This window comes from Vicugna pacos, chromosome 16, assembly GCF_048564905.1.
Source record: "Vicugna pacos chromosome 16, VicPac4, whole genome shotgun sequence".
Taxonomy (NCBI): domain Eukaryota; kingdom Metazoa; phylum Chordata; class Mammalia; order Artiodactyla; family Camelidae; genus Vicugna; species Vicugna pacos.
The window spans coordinates 61,708,801-61,731,070 of NC_133002.1; the positions used below are offsets into that span (position 1 = coordinate 61,708,801).

At 60.5% G+C, this 22,270-nt stretch overlaps 1 protein-coding gene across 4 annotated transcripts in view; it reads left to right on the plus strand.

Annotated features, from left to right (window-relative positions):
• The window catches only part of RPTOR (regulatory associated protein of MTOR complex 1), a 236,803-nt gene that overhangs the window by 179,811 nt on the left and 34,722 nt on the right, over positions 1–22,270 (plus strand). For all 4 annotated transcript variants that reach the window (XM_072939794.1, XM_006199445.4, XM_072939795.1 and 1 more), the window contains 7 exons: positions 8,779–8,853; positions 11,546–11,611; positions 11,936–12,127; positions 12,461–12,601; positions 16,055–16,172; positions 16,906–17,046; positions 17,294–17,452. In XM_072939794.1, coding sequence (XP_072795895.1) covers positions 8,779–8,853; positions 11,546–11,611; positions 11,936–12,127; positions 12,461–12,601; positions 16,055–16,172; positions 16,906–17,046; positions 17,294–17,452 — 892 coding nt within the window. The remainder of the gene's footprint in view (positions 1–8,778; positions 8,854–11,545; positions 11,612–11,935; positions 12,128–12,460; positions 12,602–16,054; positions 16,173–16,905; positions 17,047–17,293; positions 17,453–22,270) is intronic.

A 22,270-nucleotide genomic window follows, 5' to 3' on the forward strand; every position in this document is an offset into this window, starting at 1 on the left:
AAGCCTCGTGCGTGGTCCGGGCGATGAAGACAGGCCCGTCCACCCGGTGATGAGACAGTGAGTCCTCGAGGGGCCCGTGGACACGAAGGCTCGGGGAGAAGAGAGGGTGGACGGGGATTGTCAAGGGGAGGCTGGGGCGTTGGGTTACAGGACACGAAGAAGGAGGCTCTGGGTTGAGGGTGCGCACAGGGAGCAGGGACACAGGCCCCGAGAGTGGCTGCGCGCCGGCATTCCGGCCTCAGAGCCCTGGTGCGACACAGAGAGGGGGCCGGGGGCCTGCCGAGGGTCTGCAGGGGGAAGGGCAGCGCCCATGGGTGGGTCTGCTGCTTGTGACGGAACAGTGACCTGGACGGTCTCTAGTTGGAGACGAGAACCGAGCTTCGGGTGGGACCTCGAGCCGCCCACTGGGTGCCCACGTGAGTGTGGGTGTCGCCCAGGGCCAAGGGCTTTGCTGTGAAGAATCTCGATTCTCACATCAGCTCCAGGCTGTCAGTGTGACCTCGCACGTTATTTGCGGATAAGAAAATGGTCATTTAAGGAGCTGCCCAGGATCCTGTAGCAAATCTGTCATGCAAGCGCCGTGATCTGCGTGGTGCCCTTTCCACCCACGGGAGGGGGGTCCAGCAGAGCCGCAGAGCAGGGGGCAGGAGGCGGGGCATCACCGTGCAGAGTGGAGGCCGGTCCCGGCTCCGCAGGAGGAGGGGGTGGGGGCCTCGGCTCAGTGTGTCGGCCCCTCCTCCGTCCAGGCCCCTGCGCCACTGCCACCGCCCACTGCCCGGGACTCTGTGCCGCTCACACCCTCGGGCTCCCACGCCAGCACTGCTGGCCCGGAGGTGACAGACCCCACTATGCTCACACACCGGTCCTGCACACGGCTGCCTCGAAACCGCCAGAGGCCCTGGCCCGTGTGAGCCCCCGCTGCGGGGGGCCCCGAGGGGCCCCGAGCCCTCGGTCCTGCAGCGCGTCTGTCACACCTGCTCTTGGGGTGTCTCGGGCCCGTGCTCACCGTCTGCTCTGTGCTGGGTCCCACGTTTAATGACGCTGGAGGAGCTGAGGAAGTGTCCTCGCCGTCAGCGCTCTGTAAGCGCCACGGGTGCCGGGGCCGCCCTGCGAGCTGGCCGCTTACCCAGCTCGTGGCGCCTGTTGTCTGAAGGCAGTCACCCCACTGCGAGGCGGCTCCATGTTCCGGCTGAGACTGAATGTTGTACGTCTTCCTTCCCTCCCGCCGCCACCCTGGCCGAGTCCCCACGAGACTGAATTCGGGGTGTTTCTCAGGAGTTGTTCTGGCCCCGCGTCCTCACGTGGAGCCCCTAGCTCCCGGAGGGGTCCTCGACGTGGCCTCCCTGAGGGCCGGGGGCACAGTGAGGCACTCCAGCGCCCCAGCACTCCACATCCCCTGCCAGGGAGCTGCCCACCTCCCGGGGCTTCCCAGGGCTGGGAGGGCGGGGCCGCCAAGGCTGCAGTCCCAGCCGAGGCCATCACGGGAGGGGCTCCTGGGATGCAGGGGACGGGAAGGACTTCAGCCTTGGGGAGGGTGGCATTCAGGAAAGGGCGGCAGGCCCGGGGGACCGTGCGCCACTTGAGGGGTGACATGTGCTGTGGGGGCCCTGATGTGCTGAGAAGGTGCCTCGGGACAGCACCTTCGGCGAGCCCTTTCCTGACGCCTCGGGGCCCCCGTCTTGTCCGCGGAGCCGGGTCCCGGAGGGTCTCCCCCCGCATCCCCCGCGCCTCACGTTGCTGTACTGTCACTGCCACCAGCAGCAGTGACCGGGCACGTGAAGAAGCAGGGAAACATGGTCCATCATGAGGAGAAAGAAGTCAGCCCCCCAGAACCTCTCCTGGACTGTCACAGACGGTAGAATGATCAGACAGGGACGTTGGAACAGTCATGAGAAGTCTGTTCCACGTGAAAAGCTCCACTGAGACGTGGAAGGTGCTAAAAGGACCCAGCTCAGAGTTCTGGAGATGAAGACTGCAGGCGTGGCCGGGAACGTGTGCTGGGTGGGATGAGCAACCAGCTGAGCTTTGCAGAAGGAAAATCAGTGAACTTAAAGACACAGGAATAAAAACTCTCCAAAAAGAAGCGCAGTGAGCAGAGGCCCCTCTGTGCAACGAAGGGAGCGCCTCCAAGTCGTGGGGCGGCTGCCAATGACCTGCCACATGTATTTGGAGCCCCAGAGGGGGCTGGCGGAGGAAACATTTGAAGGAATAATGGCTAAGAGAGCCTCAAGTTTGATGAAAAGTATAAACCCGCAGACCTGGGAAGCCCACAAGCCCAAGCACGAGGAGCGGAGAAGGCGGCACCAGGGCGCCTGCTCGTCAAGGCGCTAAAAGACGACATGGATCCAGGGGCTCAAAAGCAGCCAGCAAGCGCAGACACAGAGAAGCCAAGTCAGGGCGACAGCGGGCGCCTGTCGGGCGCGGTAATGGCCCCGGAACAGCGGGCTGCGTCCTCAGTGTCCCGCAAATCCGTACCCGGGGCAGATAACTTTGGAAAACGCAGGACTGCAGCCTGACTTCAGTAATCACAGTGTGAATGGTCTAGGTGCCCAGTTAGACGGCAGAGATTGTCAGGCTGGGTTTAAAAAGAAAAAAGAACCAACCAAATGAGCCTAAGAGAAACGCACTTTGCATAGAAGACACGAATAGATTAGACGTGAAGCTACATCGTGTGACCACTGGGTAGATGAAGGCTGAGTGCCCCTGTTAACACGGCCGGCAGTCGTCAGCCCGAGGGTGTCACCGGGTAACGTGTCGTCTCCTGAGGCCAAAGGAGTCCCCTCGTTTGGGGATGTGGTCGTGGTGTTCGCTCACCCCGTACCAGCATTTGAACACACAGAAGCCGGAAACCGGGGGAGCTGCAGGGGAGGGGGAGGAGCCATCACTCCTCCCTTCTCAGTACGTGGCAGGACCCGTCGGAGCCAACCCGGGAACGTTCCCTGGAGCACGTGTCCAGCTGGGCCGTGTCTGGCTTTTGCAGCAGCTCCGCACAGCTGCGCACCGTGCACCCTCTCCATGCCCCAGGGACACACCACAGCAGACCTCGTCCCGCACCATAGAGCAAACCGCAGCGCATCTGAGAGCCGTGGGATCGCACACGGTGAATTCTACAACCACAGTGGAAGCAAACGCAGAACCAGAGTAGGTAACAGGAAAATCCCCAAACACGTGGAAACTAAACTGCACTCTTTCAACGGTTAAGTTGCTTTTCAATCTTACGGTTACTCGGGGGACGGGGTGGGAAGGGGCAAATTGAGAGTTTGAGATTTGCAGATACTAACTACTGTGCATAAAACAGATAAACAAGGACCTACCTTGTAGCACAGGGAACTGTATTCAGTATCTTGTAGTGACCTACAATGAAAAAGGAGGTGAAAACAAGTATGTATGTGACTGAAGCATGATGCCGTACACCAGAGAATGACACCTTATGAACTGACTGTACTTCAATTTAAATTTTTTTAATTATAAAATAAAAATTTAAGTAATGTAAATATGTAAATTAAAATATGTAATAAAATATAAATGTGAAGTTGTATAAGCAACATAAATATTTACATAAACTCACGTTTATTTATAGTTATAAAAATTTATATGTAAAATGAGTAAGTGGGACTACATCAAACTGAAATCTTCACAACGAAGGAAACAATCAACAAAATGAAAAAACAGCCTTCAGAGCGGGAGGTCCGAGCGCGGGAAAACGTGTGCAGCCCATCTGCTGACACGGGATTAATACCAAAGTACGCTTCAAGGAACTCGGACAACTCAGTAGCAAAAAACAAAACAAAACAAAACAAAACTGAATTAAAAACGGTCAGAGGACCTGAGCAGGCGTTCTCCCAATGAAGACATGCAGACGGCCCAAGGGCGCACGAGAAGGTGCTCAGCATCACTCGCCATCGGAAACGCAGTCAAGCCGCGGTGAGACATCATCAAACAGACGCGTTCACGGGTCCCAAGGCGGCCCTCGTGTGCTGTTGGTGGGGATGTAAGTCGGTGCAGCCACTGTGGAAACACCATGGCAGCTCCTCAGAAATTTAAAAACAGAACCACCACACAGTCCAGCAACCTCACTAATGGGTGCCGATCCGAAGGAAACAGTGTCCGTGTCTCAGGGAGGTACCTCGCTCCCAGGTCCGCTGCAGCGTTGTTCTCAACAGCCAAGATGTGTGTGGAAGCCAGCTCTGCGTCCATCAGCGGGGACACACACACACACACACACACACACACACAGTGGAATGTCATCCAGCCATAAAAAAGGAGGAGATCCTGCCATCGGAGACACCATGGCTGAAGCCGGAGGACATTGTACTCAGTGAAGTAAGCCAGACGAGACAACGACAAAAGCTGCACGGTCTTGTCGTTTGTGGAACCGCAGAAGTCATCACAGAGACAGCAGAACGGTGCTTGTCGGGGGCTGGGGGGGCGGGGGCTGGTCAGAGGGGACAGACTCCCCTTACAAGGTGAGTAAGTTCTGGCGGCCTGCACACAGCCTGGTGTTCAGTTACCGGTGCTGCACTGTGTACGTAACAGCAGATTTTAGGAGCCCTTGTCACACCAAGAAAAAAATGGTACCTGTGTGAAATGACGGACGTGTTAGTTCCCTTGATTGTGCTCGTCTTTCCACAATACATACTTAAATCAAACCATGACGTTTTATACCTTACACGTATACAAGTTTCATTTGTTAATTATACCTCCGTGAAGCTGGGAAATATGTATACTTTAATATAACTTATATGCTTGGTATAATTTGTACATAATTATGAATACTTATAATCATGTAAACATTCACATTAGTATATAAAATAATGAAATAAGAACTTTAAAATAATTTTTTTCAACGAGGAGGTCTCAAGGGAAGTGAAACATACCTTGAATGAAAGTGCAAACACACTGTGGGGCACAGACCAGTGGTGCCGCGAGGGAGGTTTCTGTCCTAAATGCGTGTATTAGAAAAGAAGAAGAGTTTCAAATCACTGACCTCCGCTTCCACCTTAAGATATTAGGAAAAGAAAGGCAAGTCAAATCCAGAGGAGGCAGGAGAAAGGAAACAACAAAGATCACAGTGGAGAGCAGAAAAGATTCACTCAATCGAAAGAAAGCTGCTGCCTTGAGCAGAGCAGTAACTGCGCAGACTGATGAGGAAACAGACAAAGAAGACACAACACCCAAGTCAGCAGTGAGCGAGGCGGCATCACCGAAGGCTCTGGACACGCGGAGGGACGGTGAGGGAATCTGTGAGCAACTCGATGCCAGAGCTTGTGGCGACTGGTGAAGTAAGTTCCTCGGATGGCACGGCTGCTCCCTTAGAGGGAAGATAACCTGGACAGCACTGGACCTGCTTCACAGCTCGGGTTTGTGGTTGAAAACTTTCCTGCAAAGAGAACTCCAGGTCCAGGTGGCTTCCCTGGTGAATTCTGCCCAAGCGTTGATGAAGAAGTACGTGGATGGCGGTAAGCACCTTGCCCGCCATCCCGCGAGACTCACGGCGTCCTGACACCTGCAACCAGGCAGGAAAAGAAAGCTGCTGCCCTGTGTCCTTGGTGACGGTAGATGCAAAAATGTTCAGCCAGACTTCACAAATCAAATTCCGCAAGGTGTGAAAGGGCAGTGTGTCATGACCCAGGGGGACTGACTTTAGGAATGTTAACTTGTTTAAAGATAGAAAAAAAATGTAATTTGTCACGGTAACAAACAAAAAGCTGTATTATCATCTCATCAGTGGCGAGAAAGAACACATTTGACCAAATCTAAAATCTACTCCTGATTGGAAAAAAAACAAGGACTTCTCAGCAAACTAGTGAGGAACCAACGAGGGAGCTCCCTCCACATGACAGACAGCGTCCCCCGAAGATGCTGGAGCCCACGTCACACCACGTGGTGCACGTCTGAGCCCCAGGGCCAGGCGCGGAGCCGGGCACCTGACCGTCCGCAGAGGGGAGTCCGCAGAGGGGAGTCTGCAGAAGCAGTTCCACAGAGGGGAGTCTGCAGAGGTGTGCTGCAAGGCCTGGGTCGTGCAGTGAGGCAGCAAAACCATGCAGGCTGGACGGAAGTGTAACTATTTCCAAACAGCACGACTCTACATCCGCTATTAGCCAATTTGTATGAACTGCTGAAAACGTTTACAATGGTATCAATATGACGTGGGTCCGTTACACTTCGATTTTTTTTAAGGGGAGTTACAGTAACTTCCTCCCTCTCAGTGACTGTGAGTGTTCGGTGGTGTAACGTGTCTGTGCACTTAAGCGTCGCTAGTTTGTTAAAAGCAGGCTTACGGTGAGGTAGAATGAAGGAGTGTGTATTGAATTCTGACCCAGTTGTAAACATTTTTCCTTCTTTTAAATGTCTGTTCATGAAGTCTGACCATATGTTAGGCCACGAAGGAAACCTCAAGAATTTGCCGAAAGTGGAAAAATACAGGCAGTGACAGACGGCTCTGGCTCTGCCCCCTCGGTCTGTCTGTCCATCCGCTCATCTGTTTGCAAACCACACCTCCAGCTGCTGCCTTGCTGAAAGGTGCTTGGGTCCCCTTCTCTCTGTTTGTCTTTCCTCCTCGCCTCCCTTTCCCCGTCTTAACAATGTAATTCCCTGAAAACCCTGAGACGGAAGCATCAGAGCTGGCGGGGCGGGGGAGGTCACCTGCTTAGGAAAAACCGTTTCGCATCCAGGCTCGTCCTCGCCTCCAGCCTTAAGCACTCACACCTGCAGCCTCACCCCGTGAGGACAGACAGACAGACAGACACAGATCGAGCCTTTGGAAGCGGCTCCCTGGAGGCGGTCGGGCGGCCAGAGCCTCTACCCCCGCCTGTGCCAGCGTTGCTGGGCCTTTGCTGTTAAAAGGACTGCTTTCTCTTCCTTATGAGGAGGCGGGAGGATGGGAAGGTGAGCGGGGGCCGGTGGCCTGTGTCCCAGCGTCCTCCGAGAGCCATGCCCTGCAGGTCCCCAGCCCGCCTGCCCGCCCACGGGTGTGGACACAGACAGGGCTGAGGTGGCTGATGTGGTGAGAATCTGAGCAGATTCTAAGCCGGTTCGTAAGGACACCCGCCGAGGGCTGGCCGTGAGGGTGGGCGTGACCAGAGAGAGTGTTTGGTGGTTCCTTCCTGCCTGACAGCCTCGTCCAAACAGAGATCTTTTAGTGTAAACGTCGTCGCCGTCTCCGACGCCGAAGGCGCGTTGAAGCTGCAGCTTCAGGTGCTCTGACGTGTGCCTCAGCGTCAACCTGGAGGATGGGACTTGGTGACACTTCATCGCGCTGTGCTTCAGGAGCCTCACTGTGACTGTTTGGGCCTCGATTCGGCTTGACAAGCCTCTGGTGTAAAAATTAAGGCGACTGTGTCCTTGGGCGCAGGCTCTAGGCTGCAGGCCGCCCCCGTGCCCTCTCCCGGCCCTTCTGGACGAGTCTCTGCAGAGGGGGCATCACGCTGACTCCTCTGAGCTCATTTGTCAAAACCTCATTCAGAGCGAGGGCTCCCTTCTGGGAGTGACTTGAAAGCTTACGCTTAATTGGCTTCCCTGGCCCCAGGGACCAGCCTGCTAACCCGAGCCCTGGTGCCCTGCTCCCCGACTGCCCCTCTGCCTCGCTCAGTTCCCAATGAAACAGCCGAGTCCAGTAGCTACCTTATTAGTTTATTGATGTGACCGAGAAACAGCTCGTTATCAGAGCAGCCCTGGGAGAGGGGCGGCGGGGAAGGTGGGGGGCAGGGCTCCGGGCTGCAGTGAACAGCACATTCCGTGTGCACGCCCACGGGCCCCTGAGAGGGCTTTGCACAGGCCCTGCCCCAGCGAGCGGGCGCCCCTAGAGCCGGGGCCGTGTGGCAGTGCCGTCCGAGACTCGGGCCTTAAGATGCTGACCCCTCTTCTGAGCAGCCTTCACCCCCTAGAGCGGAGCACGCCGGGGGCTGCCAGAATTCAGCATCTCCCTAGGGACGCGTGACCCTCAATGTCGGGGGCAGGTTTTCTGGATATTCCCCCGGAGCCCAGTGAACGGCGTGGGCGTGTTCCATGGGTCAGCCTTTCCCAGAGCGAGAGCGTCTGTGGTTTGTACACTGCGCTGCGGGGCCACGTTGCGCTTCTGCAGGTCACGTGTTTCATCTGGTGCCACTAGCTGGGCGCCTCCTCCCCCTGGACCCCCCTCCTCCCCGTGGGCCACAGCCGCTTGGCGGTCTCCTCCAGGCCCCAGCCCGTGGTCCTGAACCCTGCCGGGCAGGTGAGCGTGTCCACCACACAGTGGTGCTGACCGGCGCTGACCGGCGCTGGCAGACCTGCCAGCACTAAATGCACTTTCCACTTGGAGTTGCTCCCCTGGGGCAGGAGTGGGGCCCCTAGGAAGCACCTGTTAAAATGTGACCGTGTGACCCAAGTGATTTGTAAATATTATACCCACACAGACCACGTAAGTCCCAGCAAAGGCACGAGACAGCTGCGGCCTGGGCTGGGGGCTGCAGAAGCTGGGTGGTTTCAGGTGCCGGGCGTGAGGAGGGGCGCGTGGGCCCCAGGCTGACACGGGGAGGGGGCCTCCAGGGAACCCAGCCTGGAGGCCAGGGACCCCCGCCCATCAGGAAGGAGCTGCCGTGCTTCTGAGGGCACGTGAGGTGCCAGCCGCTTCCCATGCCAAGGAAAACGCCCTCTCACTGTTTTTTCAAATGGAAACTGAACTTGAGAAAATGTTAAGGCGTGAAGTATTCGTTGCGTGTTCGTTTGTTCACACGTCCCCAGAAGAGGAGGGCGCCCTTCCAGGTGCCTGCGCTCACTGTCTCTCCTGTCTCCCCGCAGTCGTGCCAGGCCGACCTGGTAAAGGACAACGGCCACAAGTACTTCCTCTCGGTCCTGGCGGACCCCTACATGCCGGTAAGGACCACGCCCTGCGCACGAGCTCCCGCGGCCTGTCTCACGCGGGCGCTGCAGGAGCTCTCCAAGCAGAGGGCCCCAGGGCGCTGGCCCGCCGACGCCCCCTGCAGGCGGAGCCCTTTGCTTCCTGACACGTTGTCTCAGTTGCTGCTTCTCTGCATGAGAGTCGCAGTGAACCCTGACACACAGGCTGGGCTGGTGGTTCCCCTGGGTCCATTTCCTGGCACGCCTTTGCAGTGGAGGGGCATCCCCGCTCCGGCGTGTGCTGGCCGCCGAGTTAGACCGGGGCGCTCGTACACCCGAGAGGCCAGGGTGGTCCTGGCCGGGACGGGAGGCCGTGCGCCTTGAGTCAGGACGGGAGGGGGAGGAAGGAAGGACATTCATGTTTTCAGTATACTTTATTGTGTTAAGTTATTTAAAAATTCATAATCCACAAATAACGTATAGAGTGACTTCCTGTAAATGGTTTTTAATTCACTTCTATGTTCCCTCCTTCTAGCTCCTAGCACACTGCAGAGGGCAGAGTCCTCACCCTAAGTAACAACTTAGTATAACTTAGTTTGACAGCGTAACGGCTCGCTCTCACGGGCTTAGGCAGCTTAGGTTGTGTAAAGGAACTTCTGTGTGTGATCTCGCCCTCTAGTTGGTTTTCTAAACTAAATGATGATGATAATAAAAAACAGATTTTTTAAAATCCAGAGAACATTAAAAACAGGACGGTCGTAGAAAAGGTAAATACAACCTGTGTGCTTTAACCTGAGTGTGGTGCTTGGCGTCGTCACAGGCAGGTGACGCAATGCTGTGCACGAGCGTGGGAAGCAGCCACCTGCCCGCTCCTCAGGGAGAGTCAGACGGTGAGCGATGCCGACGGATCGGCCCCCCTGCAGCTGCACACACCTGGGGGTTCTGAGGACACAGATTTGAAAGAAAGGAAAGGAAATCCCCACGTGCCAAAACCAAGCCAGAGGAGGGGCACGGTGGGACGGGCGGCGTCGCGGGGACCCTGGGCTCCGCACGGGCCTGGGGGCGAGGTGCCCGTCACCAGACGTGGACGAGAGGAGCTGGTCCGTCTGCCGTGCACATCTGGGAGCAAAGCCCGGAGAGGCCTCGCGAGAAACGGAGACTCCCCCCACGGAGATGAACGTGAAGTCTCGGGGCCTGCCGGGAAGGGGCAAAGGCTGCCCTGTCTGCAGGGGCACCTGCACGGCGGGGCACAGAGGCCCGCGCCAGGCGTGCGGGTTCCGGGGGCCAGCACGAGGGGGAGAAGCGGAGCTGGCACGGCGGAGGGCCTGCCGCCAGGAGCTGGAACCGGGGCTCCCTGACGAGGCCTGGAGAGCAGCACGAATAAGTGTGTTTAGAAAGGTTTAACACACAGTGGCTTCACTTACGTCCAACGATCAACCATCGTGTTGCTTCTCCAGAGTACATCCGTGCCTGGTGTTGCCACGTTCTCCGTCCTCTTCAGTCATCCTCAGAAATGACCAACTAGAGTCTTTTAATAAAAAGGCAGATTTGGGGGAAAACAAAAAGAACCCTGATGGAAGACAGGCACCGTCACTGGAAGCTCCGCCGGCAAGTTAAACAGCAGAGTGTCGCGGCCAATAAAGGAAGCCCTGGGGGAAGCACGAGGCGGGAGACGGGAAGGGGCCTGAAGGCCGCCGGTGGGGCTCGCCGGCTCCGACGCCGACCCCCCGGCGCAGGGAGAGCTGGAGGCAGCAGCAGAGATGCACGGCCGGACGGGTGGTGGAGGGGGCTTCTCCAGATCGAAAGAAGAAACGAGTTTTCAGGTTGAGGAAGGACAGTGAGTCTTGAGAAGGTTAAATAAGAACAAATCCACACAAAGACTCATTGTCATGAAGCAGAGACGTCAAAGGCAAGAGGAAAAACCTCGAAAGTAACCAGGATAAAGAGGAGGATTTCTGCAGTCGTCAGAGTAACGAACGAAGACCGCTGAAAGGCCTCACAGCCCAGAGGAACCGTCACCCCGGACCCCTGTGCCGACCCCACCGAGGCGGCCAAGAACACCACATTTCAGGAGGGAGTGGGGCCCAGGGAGGGGAGCCAGGCACCAGCAGACACTGTATCTCAGTCAGCACGGCTGCGAGGGTAAGCCCGCACCCCTCGTGCGAGGGGCCGACGGCGAGGAGGAGCCTCGGAGTCCCCGCAAGACGCGGAGGGTGACCCACTTCAGGGGTCCAGCCTGCGTGTTAGAAACGCGAGGCGCCACTAACAGGTAGACACAGGCTGGTGTCCAGGTCAGGGAGCGCTGAGGAGAGGAGGGACGAGAGTGGTCCGCCCCCCTGAGGACCGGGAGCGGGAGAGGTGAGGCCGACTTAGGGCAGTGCTCGGTCACCTTGCCACCAGCTTGCTGCACTGAGCGGCTCGCTTGCACAGGTTGGGCGGGGCGGGGGTGGCCAGGGCCCGGGATCACCAGGACGGCCTCCGAGGGGGAGCCTCAGAGAGGCCTTCAGTGCGTCAGGGACCCACCTGTCCTCCGAGAGGCCCGCCTGGGGCTGCCAGGCCCTTTGAAAGGGCTGTTCCCCTTTGTGGACTCAAATCAGAAGATAGTAGAGCTGGTTCCCCTACCTCAGCTGCACGTAGGGCTCAGCATCACGGCTCTGGAGGCTTGGGAACGAGGAGTCCCCACCGTGGAGAAGGGCAGTGCCGACTCGCAGTGACGTCTCTTTTCCAGGCTGAGCACAGGACCATGACGGCCTTCATCCTGGCTGTGATCGTCAACAGCTACAACACCGGGCAGGTGGGTGTCCTGTGCGGCCCCGCCCTGAGCCCCTGTCTTTGGGGGCCAGAGGAACTGCGGATCTGGACGTCGTCTAATGAAGCAGTGACCTCGGGGGTGGGGTAGGCAGTTACGGGAGCACGTCTGCCCGGGGGGGCACCGTGGGGGTGGGTGGGGGCCGGACCATCGATTTAGCCAGCCGTCTGCAGGGTGACGTGAAGTGGGTGGGGTTTAAAATGAGGAGAGTTGAGCAAGTTTCCGCGAGTGATGCCAGGGTGGGTCCAGCCTGGCCCCCTCCCCTGCCCCAGTCGGGTCGGGGTGACATGCACGTGGTCCTTCCCGCAGGAGGCCTGTCTCCAGGGCAACTTGATCGCCATCTGCCTGGAGCAGCTCAACGACCCCCACCCACTGCTGCGCCAGTGGGTGGGCATCTGCCTGGGGCGCATCTGGCAGAACTTCGACTCGGCGCGTTGGTGTGGGGTGCGGGACAGCGCACACGAGAAGCTGTGCAGCCTCCTCTCCGACCCCATCCCCGAGGTGAGTCCCCCCACCCCGGGAAGGGGCGGCACGGAGACTGCGCCCCCTGCAGAGGCCCGCCCTGCCCACCCTCGTCCCCTCTCCCTGATCCTCTCCCTCCCTAGTCACCCCACACCTGGTCAGGGCTCTGACCCCAGAGTTCCTGCTTGCACAGCCTGCCACCTGGCACTCAGGTGGGTCGGCGACCTGCCTCCTGCTCCTCCCCGGCTCCTGCTCATCCTCACGGGCAGAGCTTGGCCGAGGGGGGCCATGACAGGTCAGCCCTCGGGGCCCGGCCAGAGCTCAGGCCCAAACAGCCGGCCGGGGCGTGACCGCCGCCCTGTCCGCCTGCAGGTGCGCTGTGCAGCGGTCTTCGCGCTCGGCACGTTCGTGGGCAACTCTGCAGAGAGGACGGACCACTCCACCACCATCGACCACAACGTGGCCATGATGCTGGCCCAGCTGATCAATGACGGCAGCCCCGTGGTCCGCAAGGTGCGTGGCCCCCGCCCGCTGGGAGCTCCGAGCACCGCCACCTGCCACACAACGCCGCTCAGAACCCTGGCCGCTCCCGCGGGGAGCCGGCCTCAGGTGTTCAGTTCTCTCTGGAACGCATCTCCTCAGCAGATACTCGGGTGCCTGCTTCCCTTACAGGCGTTTAGCAGGCTGCGTCTCCCGGCAGCTTGCATGGTAGCTCCTTCCTGCCTGGGAGCAGCACGTACACACACGGAGACTCAGAAGAGCAGTAGCCACCCACGGACAGACGGAGGGGTTTGCGCAGTGGTCTCCCGCCCCGCCCCTGTGCTTGCCGGCGGCTGAACGGAACCGTCTTACACAGTTGAAACTTGTACTGTCTGTTCAGATGTACAAGTACCATGACTTCCCCGCACGGTCTCACGCCCCTGTCAGAAGTCAGCTCAGCACAGCTCAGCCCCCCTCTCCTCCCCCAGCCAAAAAGGGCCATGGGGGGCACGCTGCTGGCCGCTGGCCGTGCTTCAGGGTGGACTTGGGAGCAGAGACTGTCCCAGGTGACCAGGAGGGCAGCGTTGTCCTAGGTGTGACCTTGCAGTGTCGGGCTGCTTGTCAGCGTGTCTGAAGTCCCTGTGCCCCAGGAGCGGGGAGGCTGGGTTTGTCAGAGACCCAGCGCCGGGGCCGGGGGTCTCAAATGGGACCCGGCTCTGGGCACCGCGCTCGGTGAGCTGATCTCAGCTAAGGCTTGAGTGAGTCCTGGGAAAACGAGGAGAAGCCGCGTGTTTTGCGGGGTTCCCTAATGCCATACGTCTCAAGTGTAGAGAGGTTGCCCCATTTCCCCTGCACGGTGGCAGCACGGTGTCCTGGAGGAGGCGGCAGTGACAGCAGAGGGAAGGCTTTTGCTTGTTGACTGTTTAATGAGCTTACATGATAAATCAAGAGTCAGCAAATTCCTGTCAGCCCCTGGAACCCTTTTGAACTTAAACTTGTCCAGGAGGTGCAGGATCCAGACTGCCCAGTCAGCACGCTGCCCGCACCTCATGGAGAAGGGCCAGGCCTGGGGCCCCGCTGTCACCCCGCCTTTCCCCAGGGCTGCTGGCCCAGCCCCTCGCCCAGCACACCCTCAGCCGGGAGGGCAGGACACAGGTGGTTCCTTCAGCTCCCATTTACACTTGTTTGGTAACCACAGACCCACAGGGGAGCGGTACCCGGGCCCCTCCCTTAACAGACGTCTGCGTCCACCTGGACCTAATGAACAGCGTCAGAGGGCGCTTCCCCATTGGTGCCCGGGGTCCAGTCTCTGGTGGAGGCAACGGGGCCGGGTTGGAGATGAGCCGCTTGGCAAGCCCGGAGAGCATCTCGGTGGAGCAGACGCTGCTCCCTCCCTGCGGTATGGGAGCCGAGAGTGGCACTTCGTGACCGTGGGCCAAATCGGACGTCAGCCAGTCGCTCTTTGTGGGAACGCAGAGTCGGGGTGGCCCTGGGGACACAGTGTCCTGCCCTGCAGCTGACCACAGCGGAGCGTTAGCCAGGCTCCACCCGGCTGTGCGCATGCCCAGGCGTCACGTCCCTGGATCCCGACGGCAGCTCATTTAAAACAAACCGTTCATTAACGATCGTGCTGTATCTGAAGGGAAGAGACTTAATTCGTCAGCAGATACTGGTTAAGTGCCTCCTGTGTGCCGGGCCCTGGGCCGCTAGGCCTCCGGAACTTGCACTTGGAGACGGGCAGACAGGTGTTGATCTGAAGGTGGCGACTGCTCCGAAGGAGGGTCGGGGATGGTAGAGTTGGGGGAGCCTGGGTGATGTAGGTGCTTGGGGAGGCACCTGAGCGAGGCCTGAACCAGGCGGGGCTGAGCCTTTCCAGGCTGAGGGGACAGCGGGTGCCTAGGCCCAGAGCAGGAGTCCTGGCTTCTCGGGTTGTGCGGGCTAGGCCTGCGTGTTCTGAGTGTGAGCCGGAGGTCTGGAGCGTGGAGGAGGCGGGACCGGCTCTGCCAGGAAAGGGTCTCACGTCTGATGGTGCCAGCACCAAGTCAGTCTGCTTCCAAGGTCTAAGGTTAACGCGAGCCTGGCGCCCAGCTTGCACCCTGGCCAGACCCGACTGCAGGCCTCTGAAGACCTCTGATGGCCAGAGCCCAAGGCTGCCGCCCAGCAGGAAAGACTTGACCCATGGCTGCTCCGTGTGGGCCTTGCCCTCAGCCTCCCCCCATCTCCACTTCACCCGAATCAAAGGATCTGAGTCCCTGGAACCAGTTAATCTGCCTCAGGTCCACTCCAGAGGGTGGAGAGACCAAGCGCTTTTCGAAGACGGTACAGGCTTCGCCTTCTCCAGGAGGGGCCCACGGGGCCTCTCAACATCCCGCTGCTCAGGGTCGTTAGGCTCGGACCTGCCAGGTGAGGGCAGAACCGCTGGGGAGCAGTGGGACAGGGCAGCTTAAGGCCCAGCTGGAGCCACCAGCAATTTCTGCTCCTGGTACAGACGAGGGTGCCTATGGGGCGAGCGGAAAGGGGCGGGGCCAGCAGGTCCTGGGCAAGTCGTGTGGGCTCTGGGGAGCGCGTGGCCATCCTGGAATGCTACGGGAGGCGGGCCCTCGAGGGGTGGGTTTGGAGTAAGGACACACATGCCGGGGTGGGGGGTGGTCAAGGAGTGCGTGAGGCTGAGGTGGGAGGGACCTCGCAGAAGAGGAGGGGTGCTGACGTTAGGACCCGGGCCCCGTCCCACGCCCATCGGGCTGGCTGCCGCCGAGAACTTGGGGCCTGGGGGGCGGGGGTCTGCGCAGCAGGAAGGGGCTCTCAGGCCTCAGCCTTGTGCTAAGCGCTTTTCTAAACAGCGCAGTAAGACAGTTCTGGAAACCACCTGACTAGTGATGGGAGAGGCGGGGTGAGCTGCGGCCAGGTCACTTCCTGGAGCCTGCAGGCCTCTGGGCACACATGGCACCGGCTGTACCCAAGCAGTGAGCGAAATTCATCTCCTCGAGGAGGCAGCTGGGCCTGGGGGCGTGTGGAGCCTCCTCACTGCGTTTTAGGGGCTGTTGTCCCTGAGGGAGTCCTGCATTTAGTCAGGGTGGCTTCATGTGCACAGGCCCGCCGTGATGCCCAGGGAGCACACGCTCTCCCAGCTGTCGGTCTGGTCAGGACCGTCGTCAGCCCGGCCATAGTGTTGACCGTAGGAAGCCGGAGGGCTCTTCCCTGGCCTTTGTCCTGCGTCCCTACAAGGCCCTCAGTCGTGCCGCTCACCCCTCGCGGTCAGCAGTGCCTCTGCCGGTGTCCAGAGCGTCCCTCCGAGGGGGGCCTTGACCACGTGGCTGTTCAGCCCTTCTGCCCACACGGGCGCTGCAGGGCCTCGCTGAGCGGGCAGCCCTGTTGTGGTCCGAGCGCAGCTCTGTCTCCCCCTCCTCTTCCGTGCTGGCTCGAGCGCTCGGCGCCCGGGTGCGCATCTCTGCCATCCCGTCAGTGCTGCTGTCCCTTCTCCGGCAGGAGCTAGTGGTGGCGCTGAGTCATCTTGTGGTTCAGTACGAGAGCAACTTCTGCACGGTGGCCCTGCAGTTCATGGAGGAGGAGAAGAACTACCCGCTGCCCTCTCCAGCCGCCGCAGGTACGGCCCCCACAGATGCAGCCCCTGCGGGCACACGTCTGCACGGCTCCGCCCGGCCGGGGCGCCTGCTCAGGGCTGTCAGTAGGCCCCTCGGTTCTGCCGCGCCCCGAGCTCACACGTTAAGTCCAGGCTGCTCGGATTCCTGCGAGGCCCGTCTTCCTGGCAGAGCAGAAGGGGCAGGGAAGGGGTTCGCTCTGACCCTCTGACTCTTTTCCTTCTGGGGTCACAAAAGAGCACGTTCTATCTTCCGTGAGAGTCCTCACGTCGGTGTCTGTCTCACGTTTTGGCAAGCCACGTCAGGCAGCTCGTTTTCTCATGCTTACCCTTTTTACCAGATTTATGTCCCGTCATCTTGGGCTGTCTCTCCCCCTGCTGCGTTCAGTCCATCAGGGAAGGGAAGCGGCCGGCGTGCCGGGGGCTAGAGGCCGGGGAGGGTCCTCTGCTCTGCTCCCGGGCAGCGGTCCTGGCACTTCAGGGGCCCCGGTGCGTGTGAGCAGCTGCAGCTGACCCCTTAGAGCAATAAGCAGGGTCCCAGCCCCGCCACGCTCCCCTCGCCTGGGCCTCACCTGGTCCAACTCTGTCCAGCTGACCCCCACACCCGTGTCAGAGACCTGCCCGCTGGGAGGCCCTACTGAAGCATCATGTCGTCCCTGGGAAAGCCACTGTCCCCTGCTGTCACGGCCACCTCCCTCCTGAGCCCCCATTAACCCTCCTCTCCCTTCTCTCCTGCCAGAGGGTGGGAGTCTGACCCCGGTGCGGGACAGCCCCTGCACCCCCAGGCTGCGCTCCGTGAGCTCCTACGGAAACATCCGCGCCGTCACCACAGCTAGAAACCTGAACAAGTCTCTGCAGAACCTGAGCCTGACAGAGGAATGTAAGGCCCTGGAGGCTGGGGGCTTGATGGGCGGCTCTGGGTGGTCTTCTGGAACCTTCTCTTGAACGTGCCCCCCACTTCTGCCACCTGCTAACCTGGGTGTGAGCAGAAGCCGCGGCTCAGCACCCGGGTGGCCGGCAGTCACCCTGCAGGCCTGTCGGGGCCCGGCTGCTCCTGGGGCACGCCGGCCCCGCGGAGAGCCGGGGTGGGGGCGCTCACTGACCTGCCCGCGGCGCTGTCCCGGCAGCCGGCGGCACGGTGGCCTTCTCCCCCGGGAACCTGAGCACCAGCAGCAGCGCCAGCAGCACCCTGGGCAGCCCCGAGAACGAGGAGTACATCCTCTCCTTCGAGACCATCGACAAGATGCGCCGGGTCAGCTCCTACTCCTCCCTCAACTCCCTCATCGGTGAGTCGGCCCCGCCCGCCTGCCCTGCTGCGCTGGAGAATCAGCACGGGGGAGTGGGGGGAGGCCAGGGGGCCGTCCTCCCAGGCGGCTGAGCCTCCTCGCCCTTCAACTCCGGTCTGACCGGGCTGTCGGGGGGAGCTAGTCGTCGCCGGAAAGGCTGCAGACCTCCCTGCTGCCCCCGAGTGGGGTCTCTGCCCCCAGGAGACACCCGGGGTGCCACACGGGACAGAGGGGCTCCTGGCGTCTGAGAGGCACGGGGCCCCCTAGAGAGTGCATGTGCGAGGTCAGAGGTCAGAGCCTTCCCTCTCAGGTTCTGGGCTGGACCGGCCGAACCCTTCTGTGCTTTCACCTGAAGTTCCGGTGAAGGGGCAGAGTCGTCCGTGCTCGGCCTTGAGCGGTGTCCGAGTCCTGCTGTGGGCTCGGGAGATCCGAGGGAGGGACAGGGATGCACTCGCCGTGGTGTCAGCTGTGTCCCTCAATGATGGCGAGGTTGAGCTCACGTGTCCGCTAGGCCCCTCCGTTCCCACTTCTGCAGTGATTTGCGCCATCAGTCACCCTCCTGTTCGGCCACACGACCTTCATTAACGTCCGATCTTGGTTGTGTGTGCGTCTCTGTGGGAACCCGTCCACCGCAGAGCGTGCTCTGGGCACTGGTGACAACGCGAGCTGCTTCTGACCGTCGTGATCTGTGGGGGCCGAGGGGGGGTCCCTGTGTGGCCCCAGGAAGGACTCGGGACTCCGGCTCTGATTCTGCAGGACCCGTGGGGACTGGGAGGGACTGCAGGGTCCAGGGTTAGGGACTGTTCAACAGGCCAGAAAGGGGCTCTTTGTTCACCCAGCACTCGCACATAACAAAGAGGTCCGCTCAGAAATGCCAGCCTGTCAGTGCAAGTTGAGAAGTAACGCTGCGGGTCTGCGCATTTGGTCGTTTGTTGAAATATCCCAGGGCCCCGAAGGCAGAGCCGCGCCAGCGGAGACCCCGGCGCTGCAGGCCCACCAGCACCAGGACGTCTGGCTTGAGTGGGAACACCTTTCTTTTTAAAGAACCTGGCCTTGATTTCGTTTATTTATTTATTTTAGCGGGGAGGGAGGTAATTAGGCTTATTTTTTGTTTTTAATGGAGGCCCTGGGGATTGAACCCAGGACCTCGTGCGTGCTGAGCCCGGGCTCTGCCCCGAGCTGCCCCTCCCCCTGGACTACCTTCCTTTAGCAGAGTTACGGGTCTGGTGGCTGCATCCCCAGGCTGGCCCACAGCAGTCTTTCAAACCCAGGTCTTCGTGAGCCTCAGTTCCCGTGTCTGCGTGTATGTCTGTAATGGAAACATGTATTAAGTGGTAGAGGAAAAGTGTGGGAAATAGGGGCGTGCTCACGCGCACACTTCCCCCCATGCGCTCCGCCTGCTGAGCCCCCACGCCTGCCCCCAGGGTCAGGCTGCAGCTGCCTTCCACCCTCCTCTGTGAAACGCCAGGTGGTGGGTATTCTCTGCTTTTCGGCTGGGACAGTGTCTGTGGTTGCAAAGTAGCCACAGACAGGGTGTGAACAAGGGAGCTGGCCATGTTCCGGTAGACTGTATTCATGAACTGAAATTTGAATTTCATAAGGTGTTCACACGCCGCAGAACCTCATTTTTCTTTCGATTTTTTCCCCACCCACGTACAAAGTGTACAGGCCATCCTTGGTTTGCAGTGGGGAGGTTCGGCCGGGCCACGGTTCACCCGCAGGCCCGCGGGACCTGGCTGCCAAGCTTTCCCTCCTGCTCCCCTGCCTCTGGGGACATCCTGTGGAGACCGCCTCCTCCCGCTCTTCCCGGAACGTGGGGTCCCTTCCTTCGTTCAGCAGGTGTTTTCTCCGGGCCCCAGTGTGTGGAGGAAGGATGGTGGTGGCCCCAGCCCGGGGCGTCCACTCCCTACACCGAAAGCGGGCCTCCCTCCACTCAGCCAAGGGGCCCAAAGCCAGGTGTCACCTGTGACCCTCTGTCCCCAGAGCATCTGTCCGGCAGCCCGCCCCTCCTCCCAGCCGCCTGCCCAAGCCGCACCCTCGTCAGCCGGCCCGTCCGGGTTCTCCGAATGGCCGCCTGCCTCCGCCCCAGACCCTCGTCTGGCTGCAGCCTCCCCTTCTGTGGCTTCCAGCTGCCATGTCGCCCGGCACCTCCCTGTGTTCTCAGCCTCTGCAGCCTCCACCTCAGACGTGCAGCTGCTCAGCAAGAGAGGGACGTTCCACAGAGTCAGACGTGGGCTTCTGAGCACGCGTGTCACAGGGAGAGGGGCGGGTGCATCATCGTGGGGCCGCTGAGAGCAGAAGGTCCCCTGTCCTGCAGCGTTCCCTGCCGCCGGGTGTCCTCAGTGCCTCGTGGGCATCCCCGACACCAGAGGTGACCACAGAGGTCCCAGCCGCGGCATTGCCGCCATTGAGCCTGGCGGGCCCGGAGTCGGGCGCTGGTGTGCAAGGCGCACGTGCCCGGGGTGAGCGCACGGCCCCGACCCCGCCGGGGACACAGCTCGGTGTCTGACGGGTGAGTGTCGTTTTGCCCTGGCCCTGGGCTGAGGGTGTCTGGGGAAGGGTTGGTGTTTGATTGGAGGGCACGGCCACCCCTGCCAGCCCTTGCGCGTCCTTCTGGAACTTGAGAGCCCTCTTCTGCGCTCAGTCTGACTCCTGAACATGTTTTACTGGGGAGCACTGAGTTTTATCTGGGCATCGTTCAAATCTTTGAAAGCTTGAGTGGAGAAGTTTCCGAATGCGCTGGGGCTCGTGGGGCGCTGGTTCGACGGAGTACCTGGACCCCGGCGCCAGCTCATTCGTATTCGGTGAGAGGCTCCCTTCCACCTGGAAGCCGCGGTGCTTACATAAGTGCTTAAAATTCCTAACCTGCACACAATCCCATTGCTTGCAACATTTGCCTATTTAGAGCCATTTTTCCTTTCATTTCAACCAAAGAACAGCAATCTCTTTAGCCTCTTTGAATATTGCAGAAGAGGGTTTCAAAACCACAGCAACTAGACGTCCATTCATTCCGTCTTCTCCCAGAAGACCAGGCCCTCCCTCCCCGTCTGCTCGCGGTCTCACCTGCTGAGGGAGGTGTCATTGGAGCGAAGCCCCGCCCTCCCAGATCCCATGCGTCTGCCCGGCGTCCATAAATCTGCACGGGGACCCGGCTCTGTGTCACCACGTTCCGGAATCTTCTTTGATGGGTCCATCCTGTGTGTCTCTTACCCACTTGGCCACCTGGCCTGACTGCCACGTGGGTCCCCCAGGCAGCCCTCCCACCTCCGGGCCCACCCAGGATTGGGCCTCAGCTCTTGCTCCCACCACCCTCAGACTGCCGCTGCCGGGGAGGGGAGATCAGGGTTCAAACCCAGCACCCAGGCCAGAGCCCCCGCCCCCAGCCACGTGGACTGGGCTTGGAGAGCCTGGGGCCAGAGGAGAGCGAGGAGCTGCCCCAGGTCTGGAAAGGCCGGCACTGCCTGGATCGCCCAAGGCCCGCAGAGCCAGGCAGAGCTGTCCTTCCCGCGGGGCGCCTGTGGTCGGCGTCTGGCCCCTGCCCGCCTCCGGAGCCTCTGCCTGCGGCTGGGGTGTCGCTGCGTCCCCCGACGTCATCGTGACTGGCCAGGAAGTAGCCTCTCCCTCCTCCCTCCCCCTTCTCCGCCTGGCGTCAGGAATCCCCAACAGAGGAGACCTTCTTGCAGCTCCGGACCCCACGGCCGGGAGCTCTGGGTGTCAGGGAGGAGCTGGAAGAGGGCAGAGCTGGGCCAAGGAGAGGAAGCCACACGCGCTGGCCGGCGGGTGGGCGGGCAGGCGCTCCGGGCCAGGCGTCGGGAGCAGCGCTGGTTACGATGCTGCGCATTCTCTGTGTTTCTGTGGCCAAAACCCTGGATCGAAGGCCCCCACTAAGTGCATCAGCACTTGGAAAGGGCCGTGGAGACACGCTGCCCAGTGCAGCCGGGGAGCGGGGAGGGGAGCCGGAACCCCAGAGGGGCTCTGAGTCAGGCTCACCAAGACCCGGGGCGGCTTCCTGGAGGGCCCCTCGTCCCCGTCACCCGACCGAGCGCCCACGCCAGCGCCCCCAAGACCCAGCCTCCAGCACAGCTTTGCCTCCGCCTCAGCTGCTCTCCCGCCCCGAGGGACCCCTGGGAGCTGGTTGGCCACAGCGCCCCGAGCGAACTTCCCTGCAAAGGATGCTATTTAGAAAACTGCAGTCGTTGTTCTGAAAAATGAATCCCAAAGCCGTTAGTTACGATCTTTTATTACTTTCAGTCTAGACACAAAAATAGGCTCTCAGCGTTTATGGGGAATTCAGGAGAGCCAGCCGGGGCCCCGTGTCCGCGCCCGGCCCCGCCCCAGCCCCGCCCCGGGACCGCGCCCCCCGCCCTCGCTCCGGCCCGGGCTCCATGCTGCCGGGAGTCGGACCGCTGCGATGTGGACACAGCAGATTTACAGCCAGCGTGGCTCACAGAGCAGAGTGGCCGAGAGGTGGTGGCCAGCCCGGGGAGGGGTGAGGCGGGGACAGCCCTTCCAGGCCCCGGTTCTGTGCTTTCACTGGTAAATTGTGCACCAGTCACTGTGGCCAAAGACTCACAGGAATGAGATGCTTTTGTGTCCCTGCTGAATCACAGACCGTGTGGCAGCAAAGTCAAAATCTGCAAGAAAGTCAACGGCAGAAACCGAAGCTGCAGTTTTGTAGTGACGGTAGCCGCCAGCGTGCACCCTCCCTCAGTGCCCAGACTCCCCTGGGGGGGGCCCTGTGCCCCCCGGCTCTGCATCGGCCACCCCCACGTTGTGTCCCAAGGTCACCCAGCTGGGACCCCCCACGCCACCCCGCAC